We start from the raw sequence: 10,623 nt of genomic DNA on the forward strand, positions 1-10,623 counted from the left end.
AGGAGGGTGCCCAACTCTCCACACCCTCACCAGCATCTATAGTCTCTTGATTTGTTCATTTTAGCCACTCTGACTGGCATGAGGTGGTATCTCAGTATGGTTTTGATTTGTGTTTCCCTGATGATGAGTGATGTTGAGCATTGTTTCATGTGCCTGTAGGCCATCTGGATGTCCTCTTTGGAGAAGTGTCTGTTCATGTCTTCTGCCCATTTCTTCATTGGGTTATTTGTTTTGTGGGTGTGCAGTTTGGTGAGTTCCTTGTATATTTTAGATACTAGCCCTTTATCTGATATGTCATTTGCAACTATCTTTTCCCATTCTGTCAGTTGCCTATTAGTATTCTTGATTGTTTCCTTTGCAGTACAGAAGCTTTTTATCTTGATGAAGTCCCAAGAGTTCAGTTTTGCTTTCATGGGAAAGAACCAATTCCTAATTCATTACAGGGTTGCAGGGATTTCTCCAGACTGGGGCCAGCTGCTCTGTGCACACACCTAGGGAGAAGAAGACCCAGACCCGAGTTTAGTAACCAGCCCAGAGGTGCCATCAGAGAGAACAGTCCCCCCCCCCCCGCCTTGAGTGCTGTGGGAAGAAGGCTTAGGGCCAGTCCAAGGACAAAAGACCCTCCAGGCACATACCACCTAGAGGCCCTTTTTCAGCTGGCTGGTGGAGTGGCAGCACCCAGGAACTGGGACACAAAGAGCAGAATCATTTCAGAGATCAGTGTTTGAATCCCAGCTGAGTGCCAAGAAAGCAAGAAAAACTATGGAGCGGGACAAACTGGCCCACTCTGCCCATGTGGCACTGTGAGGATGGCCTGAACAGAGTGGTCTGGGTCACCCTGTCTGAGGAGGAGAAACTAGGGTGTTGCCATCTTTCTCCCCATCTCCAAAAAGGAAGGGAGGCTTCAGGGAAAAGGAAAAGGCCCACAGTGGAGGCAGGACCTGCCTACACCAAACCACATCCCTCTGTGCCTGGTAACTGTGTATGTAACAGAGCAAGACTGACACTTATCTAACCAGATAGTCCTTGCTCTAGAGAACTGTCAGATATTGGTCCAGTGGTTTTACATTCTCTCATTTGATTCTTGGTTCAATTCGGGGTGTGTGTGTGTGTGTGTGTGTGTGTGTGTGTGTGTGTATTTTCTTCTTCTTCTTCCTTTTTCTCTTCTTCTTCTTCTTCTTCTTCTTCTTCTTCTTCTTCTTCTTCTTCTTCTTCTTCTTCTTCCTCCTCCTCCTCCTCCTCCTCCTCCTCTTCTTCTTCTTCTTCTTCTTCTTCCCTTTCTTCTTTTTTTCTTCTTCTTCTTCCTTTTATTCTTATTTTTCTTCTCTTTCCTTTTCTTCTTCTTCTACCTCTTCTTCTTCTTCTGACTTTTCTTCCTCTTATTTATTCCTTCTTCTAGTCTGATTATTGTGGTTGTTGGTTTGTTAAAGTAGACATTTTTTAATTTATTCTTTTATACCTTTTCTGTACCTCCTCTTTATTTTCCTCTCTCTTTTTCTCTCTGGATTAAGCTGTATGGTTTCTCTGATTCTCCTCCTGGTTAATGTTTCTTTCTTTTCTCTTTCTCCACCCCTGTCATTTTCTCTTTGTATGGGATAAGGCTTCTTCCACCATCACACCTTTTAAAAATTTTTTTCAAGATTCCTTCAATAATAAATCAAAGCACACCAGGTGGAAGGTCTGAAACACCACTATGAGTAGGGACATAAAGCACCCAGAGTCACAACAACAGAGAACAAGAGTCACAACAACAGAGAGCACACAACACACTCCAAAAACACCTCCTGAAGGGCCAGGCCCTGGACAGTGTAGGACCCCTGTTTTATATAGTTGTGCTCACAGGTGCAGGACACATAACAAGCTATTAAAACACATAAAGGAAAGAAAATTAGCCAAAATGACCCAATGGAATAATTCTCTTCAAAAGAAATTCTAGGAAGAAATGATAGCTAGGGAATTGCTCAAAATGGATATAAACAATATATCTGATCAAGAAATGAAATAATAGTCATAAGATTAATAGCCGAGCTTGCAAAAAGCACAGAAGACAGCAGAGAATCTACTGCGGCAGAGATCAAGAAACTAAGAAATCTCAATGATGAATTAAAAATGCTATAAATTAGGTGCTAAATAAACTAGATGTAGTGACAGTGATGATGGAAGAAGCAAAGGAGAGAATAAGTGAAATACAAGAAAAATTTAAGGAAAATGATGAAGCCAAGAAAAAGAGAGATAAGAAAATACTAGACCATGAGGGGCAAATTAAAGATCTAAGTGATTCAATGAAACGCAATAATATCTGTATCATAGGAGTTCCAGAAGAAGGGGGCGGGGGAGAAGGTTTAGTTGAACAAATTATAGCTGAGAACTTCCTAATCTGGGGAAGGAAGCAGACATCTAAGTCCAGGAGGCACAGAGAACTCCCTTCCAATTTAACAAGAATCGGTCTGCATATCCTAGTGAAACTGGCCAAACACAAAGATAAAGAAAGAATTCTGAAAGCATCTGGGGAAAAATGAGTCTTAAACATCAAGGATACACACATAAGGGTAGTAGTAGACCTGTCCACTGAAAGTTGGCAGGCCAGAGGGAGTGGCAGGAAATATTCACTATGCTGAATAGGAAAAATATGCAGCCAAAAATTCTTTATCCAGCAAGGCTGTCATCAGAATAGAAGAAGAGATAAAGGATTTCCCAGATGAACAAAAACTAAAGGAGTTCATGACCACTAAACCGGCCCTGCAAGACATTCGAAGGGGGCAGAGGGATTCCATGAGTGGAATGCTGCAAAGACTACAAAGGGCCAGAGACATCACCACAAGCATGAGATGTCCAGATTTCTGTGGATTTCTATGACATGAAGTCCATAGCTTTCCATAGTAACTCTGAATGTAAATGGACTAACTGCCCCAGTCAAAAGACATAGGGTATCAGAATGAAATAATAAAAAAAAAAGAAAGAAAGAAAACCAAGATCAATCTATATGATGTTTACAAGGGACTCAATTTAGACCTGAGGACACATTCAGATGGAAAGTGAGGGGGTGGAGAACTGTATATCATGCTACTGGAAGTCAAAACAGCTGGAATAGCCATGCTTCTATCAGACAGATGAGATTTTAAACTAAACCCTGTCGCAAGAGATGAAGGGCATTATATCATAATTACAGGATCTATCCATCATGAAGAGCTAACAATTGTAAATGTTTATGTCCCCAAATTGAAACCCCCACATATATAAATCAGTTAATCACAAACATAAGCAATCTTATTGATAAAAATACAGTAATTGGGGAGGGTACTTTAATACTCAGCAATGGACAGATTATCTAGGCAGAAAATCAATAAAGAAACAATGGTGTTGAATGATACACTGGACCAAATGGACTTGACAGATATAGTCAGAACTTTTCATCCAAAAGCAGCACATTCTTCTTGAGTGCAAATGGAACATTCTTCAAGAAAGATCACATACCGGATCACAAAATAGACCTCCATAAATATAAAAGAATTAATTTCATACCATGCATATTTTCAGATCACACTGCTATGAAAATTGAAATCAACCAAAAGAAAAACTTTGGAACACTTCTAAATGCATAGAGGTTAAACAACATCCTACTAAAGAATGAATAAGTCAACCAGGCAATTCAAGAAGAAATTTAAAATATATGGAAGCAAACAAAATAAAAACATGACAGACCAAACCTTTTAGGATGTAGCGAAGGCAGTTCTAAGAGGAAAATACATTGCAATCCAGCCCTATCTCAGGAAACAGGAAAAATACCAAATAGAGAACTTAACTTCACATCTAAAGGAACTAGAGGCAGAATAGCAAAGAAACCCCAAAGCTAGCAGAAAAGATATAATAAAGATTAGAGCAGAAATAAACAATATAAAATCTAAACAAATAAAAAACAGTAGAACACATAAAAGAATCTAAGAGATAGTATTTTGAAAAACTAAACAAGACTTCACAAAAATAAAAGAGAACCCAAATAGATAAAATCACAAATAAAAGAGGAGAGATCACAACAAACACCATAGATATAAAAACAATTATTAGAGAATACTATGAAAAATTATATGTCAACAAACTGGACAAGCTGTAAGAAGTGGACAAATTCCTAGACCCCCACATGCACTACCAAAACTCAAATGGGAAGAAACTTAAAATGTGAACAGACCCATAACCAGCAAATAAATTGAATCAGTTATCAAAAACCTGCCAACAAATAAGAGTCCTGGGCCAGATGGCTTCCCCGGGGAACTCTACCAGACATTTAGAGCAGAGGTAATACCTATCCTTCTCAAGCTGTTCCAAAATATAAAAATAGAAGGAAATCTGCAGGACTGTTTCTATGAAGCCAGCATTACATTGATTCCCAAACCAGACAGAGACCTCTAAAAAGGAGAATTATAGGCCAATATCCCAGATGAACATGGACGCAATTCTCACCTAGTTACTGGCAAGTTGAATTAAACAATTTATTTAAAAAAGTATTCACCATGATCAAGTGGGATTCATTCCTGGGATGCAGGGCTGGTTCAGTATTTGCAAATCAATTAATCTGATACATCACATTAGTAGAAAAAAAGATAAGAACCATATGATCTTGTCAATCAGTATCCTTCCTTAATAAAAAACCCTCAAGAAAGTCAGGATAGAAGAAACATACCTTAACATCACAAAAGCCATATATGAAAAGCCCACAGCTAATATCATCCTCAATAGGGAAAAAAACTGAGAGCTCTCCCCCTAGATCAGGAACATGACAGAAATGTCCATTCTCACCACTGTTGTTTACCATAGTGTTGGAGTCCTAGCCTCATCAATCAGACAATAAAATGAAATAAAAGGCATCCAAATCGACAAAGAAGTCAAACTTTCACTTTTTGCAGATGATATGATGCTCTTCATGAACAGCCAAAAAGACTACTCCAACAAGTTGCCAGAACTGATATATGAATTCTGCAAGGTCGCAGGATACAAAATCAATGTGCAGAAATCTGTGGCAAATAATGAATAATGAAGTAACAGAAAGAGAAATAAAAGAAATTGACCCCATTCACAATTGCACCAAGAATCATAAAATATCTAGGAAATACCCTAACCAAAGATGTATAAGATCTGTGTGCTGAAAACTGTGGAAAACTCATGAAGGAAATTGAAGAAGGTGCAAAGAAATGGAAAACCATTCCATGCTCAAGTATTAGAAGAACAAATATTGTTAAAATGTCAATACAACCTAAAGACATACTCAAGACAGTATGGTATTGGCACAAAAGTAGTCACATAGACCAATGAAATAGAATTGAGAACCCAGAATTGGACCCACAAACGTATGGCCAACTAATCTTTGGCAAAGCAGGAAAGAGTACTCAATGGAAAAAAGACACTCTCTGTAGCAAATGGTGCTGGGAGAACTGGACAGCAACATGCAGAAGAATGAAACTGGACCACTCTTACACCATACACAAAAATAAACTCAAAATAAATGAAATACGTAAATGTAAGACAGGAAACCATCAAAAGAGGAGAAAACAGGCAACAACCTCTTTGACCTCAGCTGCAGCAACTTCTTACTCCACATGTCTCTGAAGCCAAGGGAAATAAAAGCAAAAATGAACTATTGGGACCTCATCAAGATAAAAATCTTCTGCACTGCAAAGAAAACAATCAACAAAACTAAAAGGCAACTGATGGAATGGGAAAAGATATTTGCAAGTGACATAGGGTAAAGCATTACTATTCAAAATCTATACAGAATTTACCAAACTCAACACCACCCCCCCCAAAAATAATCCAGTGAAGAAATGGGCAGAACCCATGAATAGACACTTTTCCAAAAACATCCAGATGGGAAATGGCTCAACATCACTCATCATCAGGGAAATACAAATCAACATCATGTTGAGATATCACCTCACACCAGTCAGAGTAGCTAAAATTAACAACTCAGGAAACAGCTTGGAGAGGATGTGGACAAACAGGAACCCTCCTGTAATGTTGGTGGGAATGCAAACTGGTTCAGCCACTCTGGAAAACAGTGTGGAGTTTCCTCAAAAAAAAAAAAAAATTAAAGACTATATTGCTCTATGATCCAGCAATAGCCTGCTAGGAATTTATCCAAAGGATACAGGAATGCTGATGCATAGGGGCACATGTACCCCAATGTTTGTAGCAGCACTTTGAACGAGAGCCAAATTATGGAAAGAGCCCAAATGTCCAATAAGGGATGAATGGATAAAGAGGATGTGGTTTATATATACAATGGAATACTACTTGGCAATGAAAAATAAATAAAATCTTACCATTTGGAACAATACAGATGTGACTGGAAAGTCTTATGCTAAGTGCATAAGTCAGTCAGAGAAAAACAGATACCATATGTTGTTAGTCCCATGTGGAACTTGAGACACTTAACAGAAGACCATGGGGGAAGGGAAGGTGAAAAAATAGGTTCAGAGAGGAGGCAAACCATTAAAGCCTTTTAAATACAAGGAACAAACTGAGGATTGATGGAGGGGTGAAGAAGGGGGGGGAAATGGGTGATGGGCATTGAGGAGGGCACTTGTTGGGATGAGCACTGGGTGTTGTGCGTAAGGAAAGAACCTTGAGAATCTACCCCTGAAGCCAAGAGCACACTGTATACACTGTATGTTAGCTAACTTGACAATAAATTATGTTAAAAAAAGGAAATACAAAAACATAAAAATGTCTGTCAGCCCTTGGTAATTTTAAGAGTTCAAAGAGGTCTGGAGACCATACATTAGAGTACAACTACACTAAATGGTAGATTGTCAATCTAGAAAGGTCCAGCACTGGGAACAAATGAATTTCATATGATACCAAAACTTTTATAGTTTTCTCTTGTTGCTGCCATAAATGAACACAAACTGAGCAGCCTATAACAGCACACCTATAATATACACAATGGAATATTACTGAGCCATTAAAATAAAATATTTCCACGTGCACTCACATGGATGGTTATAGAAGTACAATGCTAAGTGAAACAAATCACGCAGAAAAAATCCATACCACCTGTTGGTTTCACTCATATGTGGAATTTAAGAAATGAAAAACATGAACAAAGGAAAAGAGAGAGAGACACACACAGACTCTGAACTAGAGAGAAGAAACAGGCGGTTGCCAGAGGGGAGGTGGGTGTGGGGATGGGGAAACATGGGAAGGGGATTAAGAGTACTCTTATGATGAGCACGGACCCATGTACAGAATTGTTGAATCACTATATTCTACACTTGATGCTAACATAACACTGTATGTTAATATTATTAACATTTTAAAAATTAAAAATTATAAATATATATATTCATATATGTGTATTTATGTACACACACACATGTGCAATGTAAAAAAAGCCCATACATGTTAACAACAACAACAAAACCCTAGCCCGCAGGAGTTCTCTCTCAGTTTCCTGGGTCAGCAGTCCTGGTGCAGGATTCTCCACCTCTGACCCACAGCCTAAACTCAAAAAATGAAGAACCCTCCATCCTCACACTTGAGATCTCCTGACCTCCTCTGCTGTGAGATGAGAAAACAGCTTTTCCAAAGCCCACCTGACTGGATTAGGGGCACCAACGTGACCTCCGTGGTTTAAGATCATTTGGTTTGCGAAATAACTTCACAACAGAGCCCAGATTAGCTCCTGATTTAAAAAGAAGGGCATGGGTGCCTGGGCGGCTCAGTCAGTTGAGCATTTGACTTCGGCTCAGGTCATGATTTCATGATCTGTGGGTTCGAGCCCCATATCTGGCTTTGTGCTGACAGCAGAGAGCCTGGAGCCTGCTTCAGATTCTGTGCCTCCCTCTCTCTCTCTCTCTGTGCTTCCCCTGCTCACACTCTGTCTCTCCCAAAAATAAATAAACAGTAAAATTTTTTTTAAATAGATGGGCAGGTACCTCAAGGGGCCACCTGAGAAACCCACCATCCACAGTCTCTTCTCTTAATCACAGAGCAATGACTTCATCTTCTAGGCCCTGCACCTTTCCTCAGACAAGTGCTGTCCTGTCACTCTCTATATCATCTGCCACACACTCCTCCAGGACTCCCTCCCCCAAATAATCAAAGTAACTCTGAAACTTAACTCACAGGGACACAATTTCCTTTTCTGTGTCTCATGCTAAGTGAGAAGATCAGCATATTTTAAAGTTCCTTTTAATTCTCTCTTTTTGAACATTTATTTTTGGGAGACAGAGAGACAGCGTGATCAGGGGAGGGGAAGAGAGAGAGAGAGGGAGACACCAAATCTGTAGTAGGTTCCAGGTTCTGAGCTGTCAGCACAGAGCCCTATGCTGCACTTAAACCCACAATCCCTGAGATCATGACCAGAGCCGAAATCAGACGTTTAACCGACTGAGCTACCCAAGAGCCCCGCGTTTCTTTTAATTCTTAATATTTAGCAGAATTAGCCCTTTTTTGCACAGTGCACCCACCTGGCCCTCTGCCTGGTGCTCTTCCAGCACAACGACCATATTTCTCTGAGCCTTTCCATTTAGAAGAGCACTTAGGTAACAGGAACAGCACTGTTTTACTTAAAATAATCGACACAGCAATAGCAGGAAATGACCCATATTTGGAGGAACCTATGGAGACCCAGGCACAGAGTCCAAGAAACAGCTATAGTCTACAACACCACGACATACATTTTCACATTTTTGGTACTAATTTGATCGCATGTTCCTCTTGGAGCTGTGTTGTTCAGACCTTGTAATAACCTGTGCAGAGCTGTTTAGCATAGAAATGAGCTATGGGTTAGCTAAATCAAGTTCTGCCTCAGACCAGCCATTTTCCATCAGTATTACAACTTGCACAGGATTTACCTGCATCTCCCAATACATTTGGTCATCCGTGTCAACACTGTCCTATCACTTGTTTACATGAGCTAGAGGAATGTTAGCAATAATGTCCGTGTAACCTCACAGCAGAGGATGGTCATGGTACAATGCAGTTTCATTACAGAACAAATCAGTAAGAATGACATAGGTATTTGCAGTGACCTTCCAACAGGCTTGGCTCTTGTCCATATACCAGATTATCATGACAGGTGTCTTTATAATTAGCCACGAATCACTGATTTATCAGTCCCAATCAGCTGAAGACAAAACCAGCTACCCTGTCTCAGTTTAAAGTCTCATACTGAAACTAGTTTTCATTGTGTGTCATTATATAGTGATGAGGACACATGCTTACTCCAAACAGTTCCTTTTGCTCCCAGCTGATGAACTTTAAGGTTCAGGGGCTTTGTTGCACCACACAGAGGCTCTTGATGGGGCCTGCAGTCTCCACCACCACCCTACCTGCATGGTGATGCCCTTTCGTTAGGAGACAAAGATTTGCATTTTGTAGGAATTCTAGCTTGTTCTTATACAACCCTCCATTGGCTGTTTTCTGTGGAAATGTCCATAGGCAGTGATGTAAACCTTCCCTTGCTCCTGTCTTGTACCTCCTGACAACCCTGGTGTCTTTTATACAAGGTGCTGGAATGCAAGCATGCCTTCTTTGCCAGAACTTGTGAGGACAACAAACGTTGTGCTTTCCTAAGATATCTCTGTTCTCCTCACGTGGTCATATTTGACTCATCATCACATTTAAAATTACAAAATACTTTGTCTATGGCTTGCATTTGTTTCTTTATAAAAACATTGACAATAAGATTAAATGTGAAAAGACCTAATATTTATCAAATTAGCAAATTTTATGCCTTGTGCTTTTTGCATCATCCCAAATAATCTTTGCCTACCAATGGTCATGAAGACACTCATCTATTTTTATTTTCTAAAGTCTATATGGCTTTGGGTTGTATATTTAGGACTAAAATATTCTTGTTGATTTTTGGTCTCTTTCAAATAGGCCTCTGTTTGTATAGCACTCTCCTCAGGGCGCCCTTGACCTCTGTGTTCCTCAGGCTGTAGATGAGTGGGTTCAGCATAGGGTTGAAAAGGCTATAAAACAGGGAAAGGATCTTCTGCTGCTCCTCAGGGTGGCGGGACTTGGGGGCCATATACATGACAATGGCGCTGCCAAAGTAGAGCCCCACCACGCACAGGTGGGAGGAGCAGGTGGAGAAGGCCTTCCTGCGCCCCTCCCCAGACTGGATCCTCAGGATGGCCAAGAGGATGCGTGAGTAGGATACCAGCACCAAGCAGAGGGGCCCCAGTAAGATAAATACACAGGTCACAAAGATGACAACTTGGTTGAGCCAGGTGTCAGCACAGGCCAGCTTGAGTACAGACAAGATCTCACAGAAGAAATGGTTGATTTCATGGGGCCCACAGAAGGGCAGCCTCAGGACAAGAATCACATGGACCAGGGTCAGGAGGAAGCTAAACACCCAGGAAGTGATGGCCAGGACTATGCACACTCTCCAGCTCATGATGACAGTGTAATGTAGGGGATGGCAGATTGCCACAAACCTATCATAGGACATTGCCACCAAAATCAGGCACTCAGTAGCTGCAAGACCCAAATACAAAAATGTCTGCATTATGCATGGAACAAAGGAGATGGTTCTCTTCTGGTTCACTAAGTTTGCCAACATCTTGGGGACATTGTTGGATGCGTAGGAGATGTCAATGACAGCCAGGTGGGAGAGGA

The 10,623-nt window shown here is 40.5% G+C and overlaps 1 protein-coding gene across 1 annotated transcript in view; it reads right to left on the reverse strand.

The window, feature by feature from the left end:
• Nucleotides 1–9,871: 9,871 nt before the first annotated feature.
• Nucleotides 9,872–10,623, reverse strand: part of LOC115304669 (olfactory receptor 2A5-like) — a 1,150-nt gene continuing 398 nt past the window's right edge. The window contains exon 2 of the mRNA XM_029954945.1: nucleotides 9,872–10,597. Coding sequence (XP_029810805.1) covers nucleotides 9,872–10,597 — 726 coding nt within the window. The remainder of the gene's footprint in view (nucleotides 10,598–10,623) is intronic.

The sequence above is a fragment of the Suricata suricatta genome, chromosome 2 (genome assembly GCF_006229205.1).
Source record: "Suricata suricatta isolate VVHF042 chromosome 2, meerkat_22Aug2017_6uvM2_HiC, whole genome shotgun sequence".
Classification (NCBI taxonomy): Eukaryota; Metazoa; Chordata; class Mammalia; order Carnivora; family Herpestidae; genus Suricata; species Suricata suricatta.